Source organism: Cadophora gregata, assembly GCF_030347475.1.
Source record: "Cadophora gregata isolate MNR1 chromosome Unknown scaffold_6, whole genome shotgun sequence".
NCBI lineage: Eukaryota > Fungi > Ascomycota > Leotiomycetes > Helotiales > Ploettnerulaceae > Cadophora > Cadophora gregata.
Window position 1 is genome coordinate 2,541,720 of NW_026695929.1, and position 22,706 is coordinate 2,564,425.

General features: G+C 48.2%; 12 protein-coding genes across 12 annotated transcripts; 5 read left to right on the forward strand and 7 right to left on the reverse strand.

The window, feature by feature from the left end:
• The first annotated feature begins 206 nt into the window (after positions 1–206).
• Positions 207–2,659, forward strand: ONS95_012652 (uncharacterized protein). The gene is made up of 7 exons (XM_058506296.1): positions 207–445; positions 499–662; positions 722–894; positions 979–1,230; positions 1,345–1,518; positions 1,627–1,736; positions 1,794–2,659. Exons 1-7 carry the CDS (start codon positions 236–238, stop codon positions 1,830–1,832), a joined length of 1,122 nt encoding a protein of 373 aa, XP_058358823.1. The 5' UTR covers positions 207–235; the 3' UTR covers positions 1,833–2,659.
• A 221-nt stretch (positions 2,660–2,880) lies between these two features.
• ONS95_012653 (uncharacterized protein) lies at positions 2,881–3,541 on the reverse strand (the record flags this gene model as incomplete). The annotated part of the gene is made up of 2 exons (XM_058506297.1): positions 2,881–3,329; positions 3,382–3,541. The coding sequence occupies 2 exons, from the start codon at positions 3,539–3,541 to the stop codon at positions 2,881–2,883; spliced, it is 609 nt and encodes a 202-aa protein (XP_058358824.1).
• A 1,763-nt stretch (positions 3,542–5,304) lies between these two features.
• On the reverse strand, positions 5,305–6,249 carry ONS95_012654 (uncharacterized protein; the record flags this gene model as incomplete). Its single annotated transcript, XM_058506298.1, has 2 exons — positions 5,305–5,650; positions 5,726–6,249. The coding sequence occupies 2 exons, from the start codon at positions 6,247–6,249 to the stop codon at positions 5,305–5,307; spliced, it is 870 nt and encodes a 289-aa protein (XP_058358825.1).
• Positions 6,250–6,863: 614 nt separating this feature from the next.
• ONS95_012655 (uncharacterized protein) lies at positions 6,864–7,526 on the reverse strand (the record flags this gene model as incomplete). Its single annotated transcript, XM_058506299.1, has 1 exon — positions 6,864–7,526. One exon carries the CDS (start codon positions 7,524–7,526, stop codon positions 6,864–6,866), a length of 663 nt encoding a protein of 220 aa, XP_058358826.1.
• Positions 7,527–7,648: 122 nt separating this feature from the next.
• ONS95_012656 (uncharacterized protein) lies at positions 7,649–8,044 on the reverse strand (the record flags this gene model as incomplete). The annotated part of the gene is made up of 1 exon (XM_058506300.1): positions 7,649–8,044. The coding sequence occupies one exon, from the start codon at positions 8,042–8,044 to the stop codon at positions 7,649–7,651; it is 396 nt and encodes a 131-aa protein (XP_058358827.1).
• An 87-nt stretch (positions 8,045–8,131) lies between these two features.
• ONS95_012657 (uncharacterized protein) lies at positions 8,132–8,548 on the reverse strand (the record flags this gene model as incomplete). The annotated part of the gene is made up of 1 exon (XM_058506301.1): positions 8,132–8,548. One exon carries the CDS (start codon positions 8,546–8,548, stop codon positions 8,132–8,134), a length of 417 nt encoding a protein of 138 aa, XP_058358828.1.
• A 764-nt stretch (positions 8,549–9,312) lies between these two features.
• Positions 9,313–10,564, forward strand: ONS95_012658 (uncharacterized protein). The gene is made up of 2 exons (XM_058506302.1): positions 9,313–9,626; positions 9,704–10,564. Exons 1-2 carry the CDS (start codon positions 9,524–9,526, stop codon positions 10,096–10,098), a joined length of 498 nt encoding a protein of 165 aa, XP_058358829.1. The 5' UTR covers positions 9,313–9,523; the 3' UTR covers positions 10,099–10,564.
• A 474-nt stretch (positions 10,565–11,038) lies between these two features.
• Positions 11,039–12,264, forward strand: ONS95_012659 (uncharacterized protein; the record flags this gene model as incomplete). Its single annotated transcript, XM_058506303.1, has 2 exons — positions 11,039–11,052; positions 11,120–12,264. 2 exons carry the CDS (start codon positions 11,039–11,041, stop codon positions 12,036–12,038), a joined length of 933 nt encoding a protein of 310 aa, XP_058358830.1. The 3' UTR covers positions 12,039–12,264.
• Positions 12,265–13,431: 1,167 nt separating this feature from the next.
• On the forward strand, positions 13,432–14,087 carry ONS95_012660 (uncharacterized protein; the record flags this gene model as incomplete). Its single annotated transcript, XM_058506304.1, has 3 exons — positions 13,432–13,618; positions 13,698–13,931; positions 14,059–14,087. 3 exons carry the CDS (start codon positions 13,432–13,434, stop codon positions 14,085–14,087), a joined length of 450 nt encoding a protein of 149 aa, XP_058358831.1.
• Positions 14,088–14,370: 283 nt separating this feature from the next.
• On the reverse strand, positions 14,371–15,717 carry ONS95_012661 (uncharacterized protein). Its single transcript, XM_058506305.1, has one exon. The coding sequence runs from the start codon at positions 15,522–15,524 to the stop codon at positions 14,859–14,861; it is 666 nt and encodes a 221-aa protein (XP_058358832.1). The 5' UTR covers positions 15,525–15,717; the 3' UTR covers positions 14,371–14,858.
• A 230-nt stretch (positions 15,718–15,947) lies between these two features.
• On the forward strand, positions 15,948–19,758 carry ONS95_012662 (uncharacterized protein). The gene is made up of 4 exons (XM_058506306.1): positions 15,948–17,007; positions 17,066–17,296; positions 17,340–17,781; positions 17,827–19,758. The coding sequence occupies exons 1-4, from the start codon at positions 16,087–16,089 to the stop codon at positions 18,768–18,770; spliced, it is 2,538 nt and encodes an 845-aa protein (XP_058358833.1). The 5' UTR covers positions 15,948–16,086; the 3' UTR covers positions 18,771–19,758.
• Positions 19,759–20,687: 929 nt separating this feature from the next.
• ONS95_012664 (uncharacterized protein) lies at positions 20,688–22,208 on the reverse strand (the record flags this gene model as incomplete). Its single annotated transcript, XM_058506307.1, has 6 exons — positions 20,688–20,883; positions 20,937–21,340; positions 21,397–21,465; positions 21,530–21,663; positions 21,714–21,810; positions 21,859–22,208. The coding sequence occupies 6 exons, from the start codon at positions 22,206–22,208 to the stop codon at positions 20,849–20,851; spliced, it is 1,089 nt and encodes a 362-aa protein (XP_058358834.1). The 3' UTR covers positions 20,688–20,848.
• Positions 22,209–22,706: the final 498 nt, after the last annotated feature.

Below are 22,706 nucleotides of genomic sequence, written 5' to 3' on the forward strand. Positions count from 1 at the left end.
GTTCGATCGGAGACGAAGGCTTGTGGAAGGTACAAGACTCTTGGTACTGCACGATGCCGCTGCTATCCTGCCATTCGCCTGCGCTGGTGAGTGCCGAGACATGAAGATGATTGCATGATTGCAATTAGGGCGTGCCGACCAAGAACCGACGGACGATGGATTGCTATATAGACTGCTTGTACCGTGAGTATCTTGCTAAACATTCAAGTCGATTTGTCTCTGATTTGTTTTCAAAATGCATATCTCTTCAATTCTTCCGGCTTTTGTTGCTTCTCTGTCTTTGGTTGCGGCACTGCCTCCAACGGATAGCAGAGTTGCCAACGATGGAAGTCTTCGTTTAATCAAGACCTCCGAAGCTGATCCTGGAGTGTGGGTCACTGAAGAGCAGAAGATTACCCAGTACGTCGCTAAGAACATTGGATTCATCGACATCACAGACATCAAGGTACTCATTCTGATTTTTGGAAGTAAAATGTCTTGGGCTAACTCGAGTATCAGAATGAGACGGTTCTCAGTCGCCTTTCCACTGTCCCAAACGAATCCGCTATCCAAGCTCGTGCTGTCACTTACCCCACAGCACTGACACATACGACTGAGGCCAATGCTTTGATTGCCAAACTCAACACGACCGGTCCGAAGAGCTGGTTGACGACTTTGACCAAGTAAGTTGATGTCTACCAAGGAGAGGTTCCAAAAGCCGCGCAAGCTTACACACAACTAGCTATTTCAATCGATACTATCGTTCTACCTACGGCACCCAAGCCGGAACGTGGTTACTCTCGCAAGTAAAGACCATCGCTTCAACCAACGCAGCTATCACAGTCACCACCTTCACGCATTCTTTTAATCAACCTTCCATCATTGCCAAGATCCCAGGAACAAGCCCAAATCTTGGTTCGTCTCATCAATTCTTACACACCATTTCCATTTCTTCGATGAATTCTGCTCTACCACAAACCTATACTTACATTGCTGCAGTCATCGTAGGTGCTCACTACGACAGTACCGGAGGCTCTTCCACTGCCCGAGGTCCCGGTGCAGATGACAATGGATCTGGCGTCGTCACTATCCTTGAAGCTCTCCGGGTCATCGCCGCTTCAGGATTCAAGCCCAAGAATACAATCGAGTTCCATTTCTATGGCGGCGAAGAGGGTGGTCTTCTCGGATCCCAGGCCGTCTTCAGCAACTATGCCAGCACGGGAAAGAATGTTTTAGCTGTTGTTGTGCAAGGTATGCAGAATTCCCTCCCTTTATCGCTCTCCAATTCATGCTATCCGATTTCTGGACAGTATTATGTATCCAGCAAGAGGTTCAAAATTGTGCTGACAAAATTTGGGGCTTCAGATATGACGGGATACTCTCCATCCGGCAAAGTCAGTGTCTACACCGACTACAGTGACTCTGGACTCGTCACCTACGTCCGCAAGATCGTAACCCAGTACACTGGCATCACATATACCACTGATAAGTGCGGATATGGATGCTCCGACCACGCCTCTGCTTATGCCAATGGCTTCCGTGAGCATTCCTCCCCCTCCACGTCCTTTTACGAATCGCTACCAAAAGTCCGGATTGCAGAGGTTGAAAGATTGAAGAGAGAAGTTGGCTGACATTTTATTGTTGCAGCTGCAAGCTACGTGTGTGATGAGGTGATCAGGACTAGCAGTCCATACATACATTCCCCGAACGATGCGTACTTAACCATCATGTGGGATGCTATCTTGAGACATTCGAAGGTAAGTCAAAGAGTGATCTCCAGGTGGCAGATAGACCATGGCTAATGCAACGCTTAGTTCACTGTTGGATATTTGATTGAGGCCTCGTACATTTGATCTGGACAATTGAAAGATCATGTTTCCCCGCGCACGTACTCACTTCTGTACTGAACGAGCTTGGTCAGCAGAAACTCTAGAGCACATCGCACTTTTCAATTCTCTGTATATATTCACTTCCCAGTGACCCAGAACAAAATGAATGATCTTGCGAATAGTGTTTATGTAAATCCCGGGAGGTTATTTTTGTCGTCACCGCGTGCTTACTTCAAAACATCTTTTTTTACATTCACCGCCTGCAAGTGCAGGCAGCCACGTGCGTGGAGGGGAGGAAAAACATATAAATTGTGTACCAACGGCACGACAGAAACACCAAATCAGAATCCCGCGCGTGAACTCGGAGTCATTATACTTCTCGAGCAGGGACAAGAGTTATCGCTCAATCCATACAACGCAAATTTCCTCATTAGTGATCCAGTAGTCGAAAAAGAAATAAGGTTATTCCAAAACTCATCACACGACGAAAGTTCCGTGTAGAGACTGGAAAGAAGTCCTGCTTCTCTGATGGTGATTAACACTTTGATAGCGAAAATTAAATTGGCGGCAAAATCCAATAGAATAATGTATGTCCACCCAAGCCGGCGGCATGCAAGGATACGCTTCTTCGCTTAGTGTTGTTGACTTCCATTGTTTCGTACTCCCCAAAAACAAAGAATCAGAAGTTTTCAAAGAGAAGACCTGGGGATGGAGAGACACTGTATCGTCTTCCCTCATCCGCGGAATTCTATTACAGCTCACAGGTATCTTTGGGATAGATTTATAGCTAAAGGTTCTTGCTCAGTTGACGCCCAGCAGGATTCACTTCTGAAGTATCAACACGTGTGAAGTCTTTGAAGCGCAGTGACTGCAGCATTATTCTATTTAATCATATAGCCGTTAACACAATCATGAATTACCTTCAGCCAGTGCCCAATCCAACCTCACCAAACCATGTAACCCGACCATGAAAATGCAAATTATCAATTTCCCAAACTGTGTCCCAATGCCCAGCCATTTCCATTTCCCCAGCATATCAAAGCTTAAAAGCTTTTAGCAGTGATCTTCCCACTTATGCGTGGCAAGAAACACTGATGATAGTCTGAGGAGGTCCAACAGCCCATCTGTCAGCGCTCAATCGAGCAAGCGCAGCAGAGCCATCAACGTAAACAAAGTTGCAGTTGGTAGCCAAGGCATCAAAGTTAGAGACAAGAGTCGAGATGCTCAGAACATTGTTGGTTGGGACGACGGATCCATCAAGAGGGACGGTAACCTTGTAGAAAGCTCCCTTGTCTGGATCCGCGCCATCGAACTCGATGACGATGGATGCTGATCGTGGAGGTTGGGGTGGTGTGGTGCCCTTGGTGCAAGAGATGGAGTTTACGGTCTGTGGGGGACCAACGACCCAGGTGTTGGCTGGGCCTTCGACGAGTGCGGGTGGGTAGTCGACTGTGTGAAGGGTACACTCGGTGGCGACGTTGACGTCGTAGGAAGAGACGGAGGAGATCGAGAGAACGTTGCCTGGAGATGTGTTAGCCGAGAACTGGTGCGTCAGGTGATGATCAAAACATACCAGTGTTGGTCAAGGTTCCGTCAAGAGGAACGGAAAGAGAGTAGGCTGCATCTGCGGCGCCGTGGAAGACTACATTGGCGTAGTTGGTGCGGCTTTGAAGTGGTGCAGCTTGAGTGAGAGCGGCGCCGGCGGCCAAGCTGATGATGGTTGAGAGTTGCATGATGAAGGTTGTTTGTATGGTAAGAAAGTTCTTAGCAAAAAGTGTTTGTGTGGAGGATAGTTGTGCGAATGCGAATGCGATGATGATGGAGAATGATGGGAACGAGAGGTAGGATCATTGTCATATATATACCTGAAAACATGCTGCTACGACAGACATCTAACGTCAGGATAGAATGAGCATCACTGGATCGATCACTTGCCAACACTTGCCAACACTTCACGAGGCTGCATACGAGAGCTAAGAAAAGATACAGGAGCTATTGCGCAGTAGCTGTAGGATGCCGAGTGCATATCGCTAGACTCAATACGAGTGAAGTGTGGAGGGGCAGAAGTCCGAGGAGTTGAAATGGAGCCACAGGATAAGCGGGGCTGAGCTCTGAGTGAGCTTGAGCTCTCACGATGCCTTCAAGCTTACTACGATGAAGGGCCGAGGCCGAGGCCGAATCTGACTGAGAAGACTTGTCGTTTTCTGCTGAAAAGCGTGATATTACTTGTTCAGCTTGCAATTGACAAGCCACTGTTCGAACAATCCGACAACAACAAAACATCAATATTGCACAGACTCTGAATGAATAAATAACTTATGAAGCTGTAGCAAGAATCAAGCAGCAAACAACCTTCAAAGCGAGAACTCGACCATCCGGAAATTGGGGATTAGGTTTCAGTCGCAAAGAAGCTAAAAATTTAAGCTTTTTACTGCAATTGCGAGCAAGGCTCCACTGATTTATTTTGGGCGAGGCGTGTCTCCACTGCCATCGTGGCGATGACAAAACAGAGAAGGCATCTGGATCAGCTCCGATAAGATGGTGTGTTGGATACGAATGTCAGCCTTGGTGGCTTGCCACCGATGCTGATGATTTTAGTCGCTTGGTCTTCGAACCACAGGTAGCATAGGGCTGAGAAACCGTGCAGTGCAGTAAGAATATCGTTGGAAGCAACGTGGCTGGGTTTGACAGCTGAGGCTCAGAGGGTTAGGTTTCGACTGATTTTGAGAGCTTTAGTCGATGTGGGGACATCTCCAACGGTGGCGTTGTTGGTTGGCATTGGTTCCACACGTGACCGACGATCCTTCACGAATTACCAACACGACATGCCTCTAATTGTCTGTTCCGGAAGGTGATGGCCAGACGAATACGATTCTCACCGACTTAAGAAGACATGTCAAAGTAGCTCGGGACTCTTAACCCGAGATCCGATTTCATTTGACAACATATTACTCGTATTGGACCCAAGAAAGAGTAAGAACCTACTAAGCGAGAAAGGAAAACAACAATGCCGAGATCTCCGTTCTAGTAAGAAAGTCGTAATGATCTGACGGGCAATGCTAAACTTAGGCGATAAGATCACGACAGATGAAACATTTGTTTGGGCGTGATGTCACCGCTAAAGATTGCAGGTTGAAATAGTAGTTCGTAATTAACGTTGCCGCGATGCTATCAAGACTCGTGACCTCGTGTTCAGTTGTAACACGGATACGAACGATGTTACCTACGCAGAAATGCGCGCACTTGTCGATCGTTCTTAATAGTCGATGTACATTGACGAAAACATATCCTGCCAAAGTGACGCATTCACCTCAAGTCCTCACTGCAGCATTCCTGGGAGCGACAATAATATTAGCTTTGGTCTAATAACTTCAAGTACGACAAGACTCAAAACACAAGACGAGAAATCGGAGGAATAAGTGATAGCACGGATCTTCGGATGCAAAATAAACTCGAGAGCAATTCGTCAGTCGGGGATCCAAGTTCCCGATTCATCTCAGCCAAACCAATCCATCTCCCACCCAGCCAATGGTCTTTTCAGTTTATCCTTGGGTAAACACTCCCTCTCTCTCCCATGTATGCCACAGAAGTCAATCTCCACGCCTCTCCGTAACTTGATATTCAGTGGATTCCATTCTCCGATCTTACCCGTTTCCTTCAGCTTCGCGACTTGTCGAGCCATGTCAGCCTCAACGACAGCCCACTCGTCAGTGAGAGCAGTCTGTTCAGTCATGAGACCAAGAGACCAGGGTTTGCCAGTGACCAGATCAGCTTGTAGCGTATGGTCCGTATAAATGAAGCTGCATCTCTTGATATTGGGGAGCGCATTGATTGTTATGATCCTATCATGACAAGCGAGTCATTAGCGAGTCTGCAGATGTAAAGGGAACAGTGCACCGAACTCAAGTCACACTTACGGGTGTTCATAACCCCCAAACTTATTCCCAAAAGTAACCCTGAATTCCATAGTTTGAGTCGCCATCTGCCACCTCCACAACATCCAATCAACAGCAATAGTCCTAAACTCATTGAGCAAGCCCTCCCTCGCCAGCTGCGCCAAGAGAACCACATTGTCGTCGGAATTATCCTTGATTTCGAAATACGGGATATCGAGATCAAAATTCCAGAATGCATTGAATCTGGGATGCAAAATGCGAAGACCTTCAGCGCGTGAGACTCGGTCGACGGAGAGAAGTGCTGGGTGACGACCGCCGTAGGATGCAGGCTTTGTGGTTGCTATTCCCGGTTTCGATTTTGAGAGGGTGATGAGCATGACGCGGGGTCCAGGAATTGTCTCACGCCATATTTTCTGGCGGATCTCTAGAGGTAGGTTGGGGAATTGGGGAAAGCTTGGGGGAGTTTTGGAAGAGGAGGAGGAAGACGCTGTCTTGCCCTTGGGTCCTGCCATAGTAACGTGGCGCAGTAAGCCTTTCAGAGGCATATCGAACAAGTGGGTTTTGCGATGATAACCACGCGTTTTTGACTAGAATAAAACGATGGAAAGGTTTCTGGAAATGAGAAATCATGCGGCTATGTTGAGGTTTTTGAAGTGTTTCCTGTAGGGCTGTGCCACAGGCAGTGGACAGGCGAGGTGCAAGGCTCTCCCCGGGTAATGTCGAACTCGCTGAGTATTTGCTCTCACCGAAGTATTGCTCGCAAGACCTCGCATCCCCAACACAATAGAGAGAGGAGAATTTGACGAAAGAAATGAATGCATCTCGGACATTAAATTCGCGAGCTCATTGTTCGTGAAAATCCCGCAACTTCTCGAGTTGGTGACCGCGCTTACACTATCATGAACGCTTCCAAGCAATTGGAATACTTTCTTGATGTTAATCTGAACCAGTAATCGAATGTACCATATTCATCAATCAGAGCTAAAAGATTACGTATGAAGACCAGAACATACACATTTTGCTCCAGCTTCAATAAATCTGAATTTCTCTTAAATATCTTGTAACATGTGACAGGTCTTAAGCATGTAATTTCATCTGGTAGAGTATTCTCACACTGTTATCTTCCACCAATGTTGCTTTTTAAGTAGATTCACGGACGTTACAGCTTCCAACTTTTGAGAGGCTGCCTCTGCTCTTTGGATAGCATTCTCGTTTGCTCTGCTTCCTCTGGGTAGCTTGGAAGTATATATGCCTTAACATAGTCGTTCAGTGCCTTAACATAGTCGGTCAGTGAGCCCAGAGATATCGGACTCGACAAATCTGGACTAGTCTTAGAGGCTAAGGCAGCAATCATGAAGTGTGGTAATCGAGGATTGAGTGATTTTGATTTGTTCAGAGTATCTTGTGGGTTCACGCCGGTCAATGGAATTTGGGATCTCAGAATAAATTGCCATAGAGTCCGACCCTCATTTCCTTTGACCGGAGAGTTGACATCAGCTCCTTTCTGGACCAGAACAGAAGCCATATTCATTTCCAAGGGCTCGAATAGCTTTCGACGTGCGACGTAGTGTAGTATGTGGGTCGCAGCAATTTTCTTGGCTTCAGGATGCTGTCCGCCAAGTTGGCTCAATCTCAAGGCTACATATTCTGAGAAGCTGAGAGCCAGGGCACAGGAAAGAAGGTAACTATTCATGCTTTGAGGAACGCTATTTCCGGGTAGACGACGGAAGTCCCACCCTTCAAAATCATATCCACTGATGAGGCTGACATTATGGTTTTCCAACAGATCTTCAGCGTCGTCTAGTATCATAACTTTGCTCATGCTGATTTTCTCTATCCTCATAGCAAGCGCGAGCATAGTAAAGCATACACGCGTTAATGCGCGTATGTCAGGCTCGGTACTACTGCTAACCAATCGGCGGGCCAGCAGGCTTTTACTTCGCATCATCGAAACCATGGATTGAATTCAGAACCATTTGTATGGTTCAAAACAGTCTCCCAGCGAGGTGACTCCTCTAAGAAGTCCTTCGCAGCCCGATGGAGATACTGAACATGACACTCGGATTTCCTATGCGCTTTAGTGATTTCCAGTAGACAGGCACACCTGGCTGTGATGTGGTATTCCGTTTCGCGGGAGATTTTCTCCAGCTCGTTTTGATTCATCTGAGTGACGGCCTGACTGTCGAGGTCCTCATCGAGAGCGTAATATAATTCGGCAAGAGTTAGACAACCTTGTTCCACAACGTTGAATTCCTTTGGTATGATGACTTGAGGTGCTGTTCGTCTAAGCTGGAAAGTCTTGGATGCCCAGACGAGATACGCTTCGTCGATTTGAGACATTATCCTGACGTACAATGGTTCAATTTCGCTTGGAAGTGCGTCAAGCCGGCGCCAAAGGTCAGGTATCGTGTCTCGGTTTCGATTCCCTCAGAGAAGATCTTTGATAACGATGAATACCCAGAGGAAGACGCCGCTGGCTTTTGAGACCACAGCTTGAATGAGGTGAGTGGTTGCTTCAGGCTCTCGAGCTGCTAGCATTTTGAAAGTTCCGTCCTTAAGGAATCTATCACGTACAAAAAGGGCGATATCCGGAAGTGTCAGGTCTTGCAACTTCAACATCCGTGAGCCCGCGAAGTTTTCCTGGAAAACGACATATAGTCGACTCGAGACACAAATTTTGACTGTGCTTTTGCTGTTTTGAACGAAATTCTTTGACATGTCGTTGAAAAAACCTGCGAGGACTTCGTGGTCTCCATCAAACTCATCAAGACCATCGATCAGAAAGAACAACTTGCAAGGCATCTCTTGTTGACTGGTCAGACGTTTCAACGCCGCCATTAGCATGCTCAAAGTCCAAGTTTCGGACCAGACTGCGTGAGGACCATCCGCCAAGTACTTTCCATATCGTTTGAGCCAGAGTGACGGTATCACAATAGGGATCGAAGCATTCCAAGCTGAGATCTCTGCTCTACCGTTCCGCTGTTCCAGAAGAAAAAGCTGCCGATGATCAAAGGAGTATCAGATGTCCCATCTCCTCGAGCCCATATTTTCAGGTGATTTTGTGTTCTCGCATCGTCTAAGATGTGTTTCATGAGGGTAGACTTTCCTGAGCCCGGTTTCCCACTGATCCTGTACAGTTCATTCTCGCTCTGTAGCCAAGTCAACGAGCTTGTGCCATCAAAGTCCTGAAACACCCATTCGAAAGTCTTCGGGTGTGCTTCGACAACGGCCTCGTAACGTTTGGGTCGCATCTGATAGGTCAAGTGATGGAGAACATTTAGTAGGTACCGTTGACAAGACCCCGTAGTAATTTCTCATCCCACTGTGAAAGAGAAAAAGATTCTTCCTCTGGGGTCTTGCCGTTTAAAGTCAGCATACCTGGATCGCTTTTCGTTTCTCTCATGAAAAAACCCCGCATGCGATTTCGATCTTCGCTCATGATGAATAGTTCCATGCGGCTTGCGAGTTGTGCTACAGCTTCTATGACTTCGCGATTATTGGCCTGCTAAGTGTCCATCACCGAGCTCATATGACTTCATATATGTGAACACTAGCTACTCGACTATAATAAGAAAGTGCAAGTGAGTTGTATGCAGCGGGGTTATTTGCTTCCACCGTGAGCTATCGGTTAGCGAAGTTAATGTTCTGGAGGAACACGCTAAATTTAAGGTTACAGCGGACTCCCCCCACGTGCATTGATGCCTTCAGCGTTTCAATAATGCCCCTCCATTTCGCCATCTGAATATATATAGCTTTAATTGAACTTTCGTCTGCCACAATTCTTTTTCCTCATCAACCAACAGTCAATCACCAAGATATATGTTCAAAATGGCTACCGAAGCAGCAGCAAAAACATTCTTCACCGCACAACATTTCGCAGTCGTAGGCGCATCCAGCGACCCCACCAAGTTCGGCCACAAGAGTAGCTCCCCTCCCCTCCCCTCTCTCCCCATATACGCCTTCGTACAATCTCAACATAATACTAACATTTGCGTACAGTATTCACATGGTACACACACCACAACCTCCCCGTAACACCCATCAACCCTTCCAGCTCCACCATCAAAGCCTTCCCACCCTACCCCGACCTTGAAATCAAATCCTACGCAACCCTTCCCAACCTGTCCGCTCTGCCCGACCCCACACAAACATCTGTATCGATCATCACACCCCCGAAGGTCACGATCAAGGTGCTTGAGGAGGCGAAGAAGTTGGGTGTCAAGGGGGTTTGGTTGCAGCCTGGGAGTTTTGATGATGAGATTTTGGGGTTTGCCATGAGGGAGTTTGAGGGTGCTGCTGTGGGAGGAGATGGAGGGAGGGGGAGTGAGGGGTGGTGTGTGCTTGTTGATGGGGAGAGGGCGGCGAAGGCGGCGGGGAAGAGCTTTAAGTTGTGAGGGGAAGGGAAAGCGGGGAGGTATAGGTGATTGAGTGGTTAGACGTGGATTGAGAGGGATGATGAGATACCAGATTGACATTGTCGCTGTACAGTTCCGTGGTATCGACATGTACAAGTCAAGCGCGTGGTAATAAGATTAGCCCGGTTGATTTGGCTGTTCAATAAATCTCTAGTCAGCTAATGAGCTGTTTTGGAAGGCATAGTTACTTCGGATGGATCTGAAGTAAGCATTTCTGGTCTTCGGTCTGCTATGGTCTCGCACGAACGAACACTCCATATCTTCGCACTTGATCGCTTCTTCGATATCAACGAATAGATGGGGGTTTAGGTTAATACTCAGATCCCCATCCTAAACAGTAAATGTTCCACTCTTCACGGAATTTCGACGAAAGCTGCAAAGTAACAATTTATACAATATTTTATTTTCTGACATCTTAATTCCAAATGAACGCTTTGAAATCAAGGTCACTGCTAGTTTATGATTATCATAAAATTTTCTCTAGGCGGTCTTATTTCTGCTTTGGTTGTCCTGATTCTGATATCAGAAAAGCTCGCCAAGAGAAGGCTGAAGCAGCCGAGGCAAAGAAGCTTGGCCACAGCCTTGCAGATCATCTCAGAACCCCGATTTCGCATCAGACAGACTGCATTCCATCAATACAACACAACATCGATAGGATTCGACTATTGATACCGGTGTTTAATCTTCACCATACTCTATTCGAGACATCGTTGGTAAGAGAAGTCTCAATTGCTTTTTGATACCCTGAGTGGACTTGGCCACATCCACAAGTAGCTGGATCCGCCTCCAACTTGCTGCTTGGTTACAGCTTGGAAGGGCTATCTATACCTGAGAGAAAGCTCTTATTTGGTTGGCCTACAAAACCAATCTGTACCTTATATACCCCCAAAGTGGTTCATCCACTACCTACTCCAGCAAAATGACGACCTTCGCGCAAGTCCTCCCTTTCCTCCTCTTCCCCCCCTCATCGACCACCACCATCTAACTCCTCCTTCCACAGAAAATCCACCTTCAACGCCCTCACCTACGCCACCTTCCGTCCAACCTACCCCCCTCAAATCTTCAAAACCGCCCTCGCCTACCACGCCTCCTCCCCCACCCCCAAACAACACACCCTCCTCGACCTAGGCTGCGGCCATGGCCTCATATCCCGCGCTCTCTCCCCACACTTCACACGAGTGATCGGTACAGACCCCAGCGCAAAGATGATTGCACAAGCTATTGAATCGACGCCTTTCTCAAATGAAAGCCAGGGCGGAGATGGCAGGAAGTACTCAAATATAGAATACAAACAAGCCTCTGCCGAAGACCTCTGGTTCCTCAAAGATGGCGAATTGGATATGGCTGTTGCTGGGCAGGCAGCGCATTGGTTTGACTACTCTCGCGTCTGGGGCGAGTTGAGTCGTACAGTTAGGAACGGAGGAACGCTTGCGTTCTGGGGGTATAAAGATAGTGTTTTTGTGGACCATCCTGCTGCCAGCAAGGTGCTGGATAGGTATTGTTATGACGAGGATAAAATGGGACCGTATTGGGAGCAGCCTGGACGGGATATTCTCAGGGGATTGTTTCGGAGTATTGTTCCGCCTGAAGGGGACTGGGAACGTGTAGAGAGGGTGGAGTATGAGCCTGGTTTGGAGGGGGGGAAGGGGAACGGAAGTGGGGAGGTGCTGATGCAGAGGAGACTGAAGTTGGGGGAGGTGGAGGGGTATGTGAGGACTTTTAGTGCGTATTGGAATTGGATGGCTGCGAATCCTGGGGTGAAGAGTAGGAGGGAGGGTGGCGAGGGGGATGTGGTTGATGAGATGTTTGATGAGATGAGAAGGGTTGAGCCTGAGTGGGAGGAGAAAGAGGAGAAGTGGAGGGATTTGGAGGTGGATAATGAGTGGGGGAGTGTTATTCTGATGGCGAGGAGAAAGTGAGGGTGAATATGCGGGAGTTCTTGGGGTGGTGAGAAGATTGCCGGCCGGCCGCAAGTAAATACTGGTTATCGCCGTGAGCTTTGCAACTTCGGTAAAATCACCTCGAACTACAACATTGAAATCAGTGTATATAATTATATATGTGTACCCCGAGGTAGATTTGTGAACTAGATCACTTAAAACAGGCTCAAAAGTTATTTCAGGATGACAGAATATGTCATTTCAGTATCCAAGCAGAAGATGCGTACGATGGGCAGAGTTTACTAGAGGACTTTGTTGTTGTCAACAAAGAAGGCTCATACAACAATGTGTTCTAGAGGCTGTGGCAGAACTTAAACAACAAGAATGACGGCATTAGACATGGACTGCATCAAAGTCTCGGGCCAGAACCAATTGAAATCCCATCTCAGCGCATTTAACTTTCCCATTGATCCTCAGCCTCGCGTCGCAGCCTTCTCTTATCATAACCTGGCCTCTGACTCGCATCACTACAGTATCCGTTGCCCTGCCCACCACCCCAACCAGCGCATGTTTCGTTTCACGCATAAATGCACGGCCCCGCGACAAAGAAACAAACCAAACCAACATCCAACCCCATACAAAACTGCTGTCCTTCCCATCTCTCACCTCCTAACATCTACACCGACGTACCTGTTCTCCTCAACTACAGAATCAATTCTTTACATCCTTCAATCGCACATATTTTACATCATGGTAAGTCTTACGTATTTCAGTTCGTTTCAATTCATTTCTTTTGCATGCCAGAAAGGAGGGAATGCGGTGTGCCAGCTAGGAGGACAGAAAGGGGGTAGAAGGGAACAACAAAGCAAATACGCGGTGTTCATGCCCTTTCCTCCCGATGCATCGGAAGCGCCAAAATAGCACGAAAAGCAGCAGCACCATGCCAGCACCAGCACCAAACCAAGCCAAATCAATGCAACTGCAGCTCAGAGACGGAACGAACGATCAACAAAACGGATCGGAGTGGACTGCCCTGGACGAGCAAACAACGCGGCAACTGCAACCATAGCATAGTTAGCTAAGGGGGCTAAAGTTTGTTGATCCTCCCCTCTTGCAACACAACACAACACAACACAACGCAACATACACTTGCACGCTGCACGTAATACTCCACAATCGCATTTGCTACGAAACGATTCAATACCGCACGCACATCGAATAGTGTATTGTTTGCATTTGAGCACCTTTTACGATTCGATCGGATAACACAAAAGAGCATTCCGAACGACCTCTGCTGCTACGGAAGTCCCTCCGCGCTGTTTCCTCGTCACGGTCTTTCTCCTGGGACAACACTTCCAAATCCCTACCCCTGGCAGACATACACTTCCACATACCAAGACGGACAGATAGAGGCAGAGAAAACACAGTCAGAATGTCAGCTAACCAAGCCCCCTACGACGCGCAGGCCTCAACAAACTACAAGGAAGCATTCGCGCTCTTCGACAAGCGCGGCAACCAGCGCGTGCAGGTCGAGAGCCTGGGCGATTTACTGAGAGCCTGTGGTCAGAATCCTACTCTGAGCGAGATTAGGGACCTGGAGAAGAATGTTGGTGGGGATTGTACGTTTTTCGTCCTATTTTCTTTACTATTTCCCATCATCTCCAAATGCAGGCTGACCCTCTTTCTCCCTCCTCACAGTCGACTTCGAGACCTTCTCCAAGATGCTCAACCGCCCCGGGGGCTTCCGCGACCCTGGCGAACCAGAAGAATACTGTCGCGGCTTCCAGGTCTTCGATAAGGATATGACGGGATTCATTGGTGTGGGACAGCTTCGCTATATCCTGACGAATCTGGGGGAGAAGATGAGTGATGATGAGGTGGATGAGTTGTTGAAGGCCGTGGATACTAGTAGTGGGGAGATTAATTATACTGGTATGTTTACACCCTAGACGCACTGTTGAGGTTGGGGAGGAGAGTTGAGAGGAGGGAGGGAGAAAGAGAAACGGGAGGAGAGGAAATGGAAGGGAGAGGGAGAGGAGATGGGCTAACGAGGGAATAGATCTCGTCCGCACGATTCTCGCAAACTGAACACCGTCCAGCCAATCTCGAGGGCTCGAGCATGTTTGGGGATGAGGAAAAGTAACGAGAGATTAGGATAGGATAGAGAGCATACTTCACTGTACGACATTTACGCATTCATGGCATGCATAGGGGCTATGTTATGGCAAAAACGGGGTGGATTACTGGCGTTATACTCTTTTTCTTGCTTTTGTTGCTTCTGATGAAGCTTGCCTTGTCTTTGTTTGGTAGAGGCGAGGCGAGTAGAAGGTAGATAGGTGGGCAGATGGAAAGCAGGAAGGCATTGATGGATACTGCATCGAAGCAGAAGATAGTTAATGCATTGATTTCTGAGACATGCAGAATTACTTCCTGACTGGAATTGACATTGCTTGTCTATGATGTGTTCGTATTCCCTTGTTCGTTTCCTTTTGAATGCCGTAACTCCGCGCTATGCTGCAATATGACTTCCTTCCCGTCTGATAATAAAGCACGTCCTCTCTTCTGCTCGTCTATCGCATGGCAATGGTATGCACTGCACGGAGTACAATATATCGTCCGTCCCTTGATCCTCTCCCAGGAACAGACAAAGAGACCTACCAATTCTTCACATCTCACTCCCCCGATGGTATCGCAATGCATTCCTCTGCGTTGAATCCAAACTCCGTTGCTCCTCCATCCTCCTTCCCTCCTTCCCTCCTCCCTCCAATTCTCCTTCCCTCCTCTCTCCCATTCACCATTCTGGTCCTCCTCCCTTCCCTCTGTTACCAACTCATTCCATCAAAGGACCCGGGTTCCCGCTCATTCAAACACAGCAACACCTTTCCCTCCACCCGTCCCAGTCCCCACAAACCCCACATCCTCCTCCCCAATCTTCCTCCCCGTAGCCATAGTCTCCGTACTCATCACTCCTCCGGGCAAGATATAAATCACCTTCCCTTCATATCCTCCCCCTCCTTCTTTCTCTGTTCCTTTTCCTTTCTCACTCCCATTCGCACCCCCACCCATCTCGATATCTCCTCCACTTGGTATATGTCCTGTTACTTGTGCCGGGGGAGTTTGTAACTCATACCCCACAATCAGACCACACCTCGAACAGCGATACAGAATCCGTTTCTCGAACCCATCTTCTTTCCTTATTATGGTGGTTTTGCGATCGGGTATTAACCCTAATAAGACTGTATATCCTTCTGCTGGTAGACTGGCTCCTTCTCTCTGTTCGTCTTCTACTCCTTCATCGTGTGGGGTATTGGGATTGGAATTGGATGAGGTGGAGAGGGTGAGGGAGGAAACTGGTGGTGTGCTTGGTAGAGGGAGGATTATTGCGGAATCTGATAATGGCGAGGAGGAAGATGACGATGTGGAGGAAGGTGAGGAGCGTCGGGGGAGGGATGAGAGGGTGTGGGTGCTGGAGAGGAGGAGGGAGGTGCAGAGGCAGTGGTAGGTTTGGATTTTGGGGGGTGCCATGGTTGTTGTGGGGTATTGTGTTTTGTTTGGTTCTTGTCGATGCCGCAAATTGGGGCTGCTTGACGGGGATGAGGCGGGTTTGAGGGTGGAAGTGGTCAGCGGTGCAAAGCTGGGCGACGGTGGGGGTAATTTGGATGTGTTGTTGTGTTGTGATGTGAGGCTTTGCAGGGGTTGGTGTTGGTAGAAAGGGAAGAATTTGGACGAGGCTGAGATTTTGATGTGAGGCGGGCATGGGTGAGGTGGATCTTCAGGGTTCGGCGCAGCCTGGCTCCTGGGTCGGGCTGGCTTCGGCTGCATGGAGGGAGGGGACCGAGGGGACTTTGGTGATTGGAATGCTGCACTGAAGAGTTGATTGTTTACAAATACATTGAAATAAATAAATAAGAGAATTCAACTTTTGGTTCAGAAGGTAAGTTAGTCAATGCTTAGGAAAATCAATTACTTTTACCTTACCATGCTATGAAGTTTTACACTCCTTCTTGTACGATTAGTCCCCCTGTAAAGCGTACAGTATTTTCGTGCTGGACCATCTCCTGCAGCCTTCCGCCTGCCTCATGGAGTCATGGACTCATGGCCCGCAAGTGAAACGTGGAGACGCCCATACCTTCCTTCTACGCCCGAACCTGTCAACACCACACCACATACTAGTACTTTCCCTCTCCCAATCCCACCCCACAATCCCTCCACTTACCAATTGATATCCCCTCCCCGTCTTACTTCACCTGCAACAACTCGCATCAACTCGACTCGGGAGCTCTCTCTCCCAATCAATCAACCTACCCTGGCGCCCTCCCGCTTCCGCAAAGGCACGCTCCTCCTCATAATCCTCTCCCTCCTCCTCTTCACCTCCATCTCCTTCACTCTGGCGTCTTCACGCATCGGGCCCAGACTGCGCAGTCTCTTCAGCCAAGTCCGTCCAGCAATCTACAACCCTTTCTCCTCACCTGCACCCTCCAGCTTCCGCCCCATCACCAACTCCACCATGGCTCCCTCCCAATACCAAACCCCGCCACAAGCTCCCCCGCTCTTTACAGCTACTGCCAGCTCCCTCGTCGCTGACGCAAAGAAACTCTGCGAGAACACTCGCTCCCTCTACGACACCATCGCCGCAACTGTCAAGCCCGAAGATGCCACATTCGAGAACGTTGTGCTCCCCATGGCGCAAGACGAGGATGCCATGGCGCTGCAATCCCGCATCATAGGCTTCTACCAGGCTGTTTCCACGTCTGCGGAGCTTAGAGATGCGAGTTCCAAGGCTGAGGAGATCATGGATGAGTTCTCCATCGAGGCGAGCATGCGCGAGGATATCTTTGTACTGGTGGATAAGGCCTGGGAGAAGGCTAAGAATGGGGGAAGTGGACTGGATGGGGAGAGCTTGAGACTGTTGGAGAAAGAGAGGAAGAGTTATATTCGGAATGGGTTGGGGATTGAGAAGGGGCCGAAGAGGGATCGGTTTAAGGAGATTAAGAAGCGGTTGAGTCAGGTGTGTTCTCACCGGTTGCAGGTGTTGAGTTGAGTTGGAAACAGGCTGACAAGAGTAGATCTCGATCGAGTTTCAGAAGAATCTGAACGAGGAGAATGGTGGTATTTGGTTCACCAAGAAGGAGCTTGAGGGTGTACCGGATGATGTTTTGCAGGGATTTGAGAAGGGTACCGGTGAGAATGAGGGTAAATTACGGTTTACCTTCAAGTATCCTGATTTGTTCCCGACTTTGAAGTTTGCGCTTGATGCGGAGACTAGACAGAAGGTGTTCATTGAGAATGAGAACAAGGTCCGTATGGTGGCCTCATATTCAGACTTAGCTAATGATGCAGTGCAACGAAAACGTACCCCTCTTCAAGGAAGCTATCATCCTCCGAGATGAAGCTGCTAGACTTCTTGGATACCCAGATCACGCATCATTCCGTATTGAAGACAAGATGGCGAAGACCCCAAAGACAATCAATGATTTCCTGGATGATCTTAGACAACAACTCACACCAGGTGGAGCCAAAGAAGTCGCTCATCTTCTTGATATTAAGAAAGATGATTTGAAGTCTAGAGGTTTAGAGTTCTCTGCCGATGGCAACTACTATCTCTGGGACTCTCGGTTCTATGGCCGGATGATGGTTGAGAAGGAGTTCTCGATTGAGGAGCAGAAGATTGCAGAGTACTTCCCGCTACAGTCCACTGTGGATGGAATGCTTAAGATCTTCGAAGAATTGTTTGGCTTTGTGTTTGTCGAGCTTACCGCTGAGGATAAAGCAAAGATCTCAAGTATGTTACTCATCTTAGTTTGGTGTCTATGCTAACAAGTAACAGGCACTGGTAAGGGCGAAGATATCTTCTGGCATGAAGATGTCAAGACATTTACTGTCTGGGATGACGAGGAAGAAGGAAACGGCTTTGTTGGTTACCTCTACCTTGATCTACACCCCCGTCCAGGAAAGTATGGCCACGCTGCCAATTTCAACCTCCAGCCTGGCTTCCTCTACCCTAACGGAACTCGTCGCTATCCAGCTACAGCCCTGGTATGCAACTTCTCCAAACCAACACCCACCAAGCCATCCCTTCTCAAACATGATGAAGTCGTCACACTTTTCCACGAACTCGGCCACGGTATCCACGACCTAGCAGCACGAACCAGATACTCCCGCTTCCACGGCACATCAGTGGTCCGCGATTTCGTCGAAGCCCCCTCCCAAATGCTCGAGAACTGGTGCTGGACCCCGTCTCAACTCAAATCCCTCAGTAACCATTACTTAACCGGCGACAAGATCACCGACGATCTCATCGAGAAGCAAATCTCCGTCAAGCACGTCAACGACGCGCTCTTCAACCTCCGCCAGCTCCACTTCGGCATCTTCGACATGACCATCCACACGCCCGCCTCGCACGCTGAGGCCGAATCCTTCAAGCTCTCGGAGATGTACAACCAGCTCCGCTCTGAGATCTCCGGCCTCAAAGGTCCTGAGGAACTTGGCCTGAAATCCGATTGGGGGAATGGTCAGGCTACTTTCGGTCATTTGATTGGTGGGTATGATGCTGGATATTATGGGTATCTGAGTAGTCAGGTCTACTCGACGGATATGTTCTATAGTGTCTTCAAGAAGGATCCTATGAGTAGGACGGAGGGCAGGAGGTATAGACATATGGTGTTGGAGAAGGGAGGGAGCCAGGAGGAGATGAAGACCCTGGAGGACTTTTTGGGGAGGAAGCCGAGTACTGAGGCGTTTTATAGGGAGTTGGGGTTGGTTGCTAAGTAGAGGGGTGTCTGCTTGGGTTGAGGGCCAGGGTGGAGCATGCGCGATGCGTTTGTCGGGGATGTTGGGGGTGGTAGATAGAGTAGAGCCGCTGCGCTGAAACAGCGAGCTACTAAGCTAGCTAATAGCCCACGTGGTAGAGTTAGAGCTGGGGCGATGATATTCATTGAAAAAACATCAATTTCGAACCTCAACCAGGATTGATCCTCCCAAATCTGCATAAGCTCGTCTCCTCTATACAATCGATTTTCTCATTTTCTCTTTTCGCCTCGCTCTCCCCTTTACAGCTACCTGCCACGCTCTTGAATCGAAATACAACAGAAGATCAGCTCAAGCAACGTCTGAGTGTGATCTAGGGATGGTAATAGGAGAAGGGAGGCAAATCCGCAAGTAAGATAGTAGGAAAAAAAGAGGAGGAGGAAGTAGGAACGTCCCTGGGCTGGCTGCTGACGTCCAGACTTCGGACTCTTGGCAGTCTTGATTCTCCGCACGAAACTTGAACTCGGTAGGTTGAACATTCCTACGTCAATCTCATCAATCGCAGATATCAGTGGCTTAGAAGCGGCTAAAACTCCTAAATGACTGTCAGCTTATGCGTTTGAGCCAAATCAGGTTACCAATTCGGGATCTCCACTGTAATGCTGACGGCAGACCAAAATTTAGTGTTTTTATCGCAACATGGTTTCCATTCCTATCTAAATGTCTTGCGCTATTGATCATACATTTGCTGCTCTTCTATTTCATTATGGCTCGTAAGATCATAGACCGCTTGGAACATGGGGACGTGCATCGACTAGAAACCTCCGTCCACCACTTCCAAGAACCCTAAAAAATTCGTAAAAAATAAAGAAGCTCTTCTTACAGAAGAACCTCGGGAATTGAGCCCGAGGTGGGGCTCGAACCCACGACCTTGAGGTGCCGAAATGATGTATATGTATTTCATAAGAGCCACACGCTCTACCGATTGAGCTACCCGGGCAGTTTGGTCAACTGGATGGTTGGGTTGATTGATGGAGGAAAAGTCGTTAATTGGATAAATAGGGGGGGTGGTAAGTGTATGGGGGTGGATTGGGAGGGGAGGAGATGTGGAGACGGTGAAAATTCGGAGGGAAGAGTTTTACACTGTTAGCGAGGGAGGGCTTCTCATTGGATGCATAAGGATAAGTATAAAAGAATGACTTCGAACATTTCAATAAGTACATCACGAAAATATTCCGTGCAATCAATCGGCACTGATGCTGAACGATAGGTAAACTTCTGAGATTGGTCGGGCACAGCTTTCCTGTAAATTACGCGAAAGTCAACAATCCAATTCTTCTAGAAAGCTAAGCGACAGAAATTGTTGCCAAAGCCATTTTTAGTCGGCAGCAATTAGCCGGCTCCGTGGGTTTTGGTGCACAGACATGCCATCGCCAGATCAGGTCGAGGCGATCGAAGATGGAGTCTGCAATATCTATTATCACTGTAGTGACTTGGGGCTCGATTGGCTTAGAAGGACTCGTGGGCAATATTGCTGTCGGCGGGATAAGATTAATTCTCCTGTAAAATATTGCTAAATACTTTTCTTTCAACTGAATTGTTTCCCAGGTCTTCAATTCAAAGTTCCCCAAATTCTAAGAGACTACTCAGGCTGTTAAGATTTACGACGGCTCGGACTATCCAGTTCTATACCTAGGTAACTTTTCGGGCCTGTTGAACGACCTCCAATCAATCAGAGACTAGACTCACAGGTGCATTGCGTGCTATTTGTAGCTGTTAATCACCTGAGTGATACAGTCCTCAGCCAGGCTTGCATTTCTCTCTAAGGGGGGTCCAAAATTAGAACACTAAGCTTTATTTTCGAGACGAAGCTCAGAGGGTGAGAGAATCATCTATTTGTGAACAATTGAAGATAGTGAGCGATTTCACAGGTATAACACTGTTCAAAATACATCAATCTGATGGAAGTTCCTCCTTTGTAAACACGCACCCACACACGAATGGATCACGAACGTCTAATAGCTAAAATCTCATCACATCCAGCAGAGTTATGACCTCCATTAGAGCTACACAAGCCCAGCAGCCTATTGCACCTCACTACATCACATTGGCATGAGTCCTGGAAGCTCCTTGAGCCCTAGCTCTGTGTCAGCATGCGTCTGTCACTAACTGTAAGATGGAGTCACTCACATCCGTCCTGATCCTCACTGACGACCTTCTTTACTGAACAAGACTTGGCCTTTTCAATCTTCTGGACGTTCGCTTTACCACACTTTCCAGCACCAAAGCAGCCGGATGTATCCATTGCGCTTTGGAGGCTGTCGTCTTTCCAGCCAAAGACATAATCTCCGTGCTGGCCATACCCAGTATTGTCGCCTGTGCTCAAGACGAAAGGTTGCCCAGTCGCAGGCCAGTCTGCTTTGTTGTTGAACTTTGTAGTATCCCAGACGACTTCGTACATGAGCTGAGGGATGCGAACGGGATGGGTCGATGGACAAGCTCCACCGAGTTGAAGGAAGTCGGGTGGATTTCCGGTTGGATAGGCGACATGATCTTGATGGTTAGGCGAGTCAAGATTTACACCATCCCAACATCTAGGTTTCAGTCAGTCATGCGCGAAGTAATGGTTAGATTGGATCAGACAACTAACGTTGGGAAGAGTAAGTTTGAACGAATGCCACCTGGGCATGGTTTGGTTGGGAACGCTTCGGTATCCACGCTATATTTCATTAGCCCAAGTTCATACCACGGATGGATGCAAGATCTAAAATATGATGGCTCACTTGGAATCAGAGCATGGAGCTCCAGTGTCACCCCCGAAGTTAGGGCCGGTGTAGCAGCGGAAACAATTCTGTCTCTTGAACTTCGATCCAGGGCTCGCACGTCTCATGGGGTCGCCGACCAGCATGCGGAAACCCTTCCCAACAATTAGTCTAAGATGTCTAGAATTGATACTGCTGTACTTACTGGCTTGAAAGCTGTGATTTTTCCTGGCTGAGCTGACACGTAGTAGACCAAAATGCCACCATCGATCTTGGTGCTGAAGTCATCGTTGAATTGACGCCTGTATTAAGTCAGCCTGAACAATGACGCATGAATTGTCTCAACATACGCAGCACCAAGTTGGGGTACACGCTTATATGTGCCGTTCTTCGCTTTGAAGTACACGTTCGCGGTCCAGTAATTGGAAAAGTCTTCCGAAAATGCACAAGTTGTACACGATGCTGTCCCAGATACATCACCCTTTGTCATGGACGCATTAAAACCATTACCACCAACAATCTGATGAACATGTCCAGATGGAATTTGACCGGGATTGACGAGCGGATCAAGACGATCAATCACAACCTGAGCACATCCAAATCGCAGCATGGTTGTGCCTCCTTGTCTGGCTGCAAGTTCGGTAACCTGAGGGGCGGCACTGGCAGCTGCCACAAGGGCGAGGAAAGACTTCCAGATCATGGTGTAGAAAATGAGAAGTGTAAAGAAGCGATGTGTGTCAAACAGAAGATGTGAGAGATGGGGCGAGCGGGCTGTTGTCTGCCTTTTGTTAGGCAGGCATTGCTGTCGAGTTCCCGCGAACTTGCCACTCATTGTTCATAAAATACAGAAATACAATTGCCGGATCACCATGAAGCTCGCATATAATGTTTAAATTGATTGAAGTGATGCCTACAACCAATTATCGCGCTTGTCGTGGGGGGGTGCGCCTATGGGAGCAGCTGGAAGCGAGTTGGCGGGGTATCAGGCAATTGACGGGTAGACGCATAGATTGACTTTGACATTAGCCACTATGTCACTCGTCACAGTCATGAAATACTGAGCCAAGGTTCGGCAGATGTTTGGGGAAAGAAGTCACTGTCGGGTAACCGTTTTCTTATCTTGCAGCTGCTGAATGGAAGGCGGACCTTAGTGACTATATCAGTGACTGCCGAGGGAAAGATATTGTAGCTTCTGGGT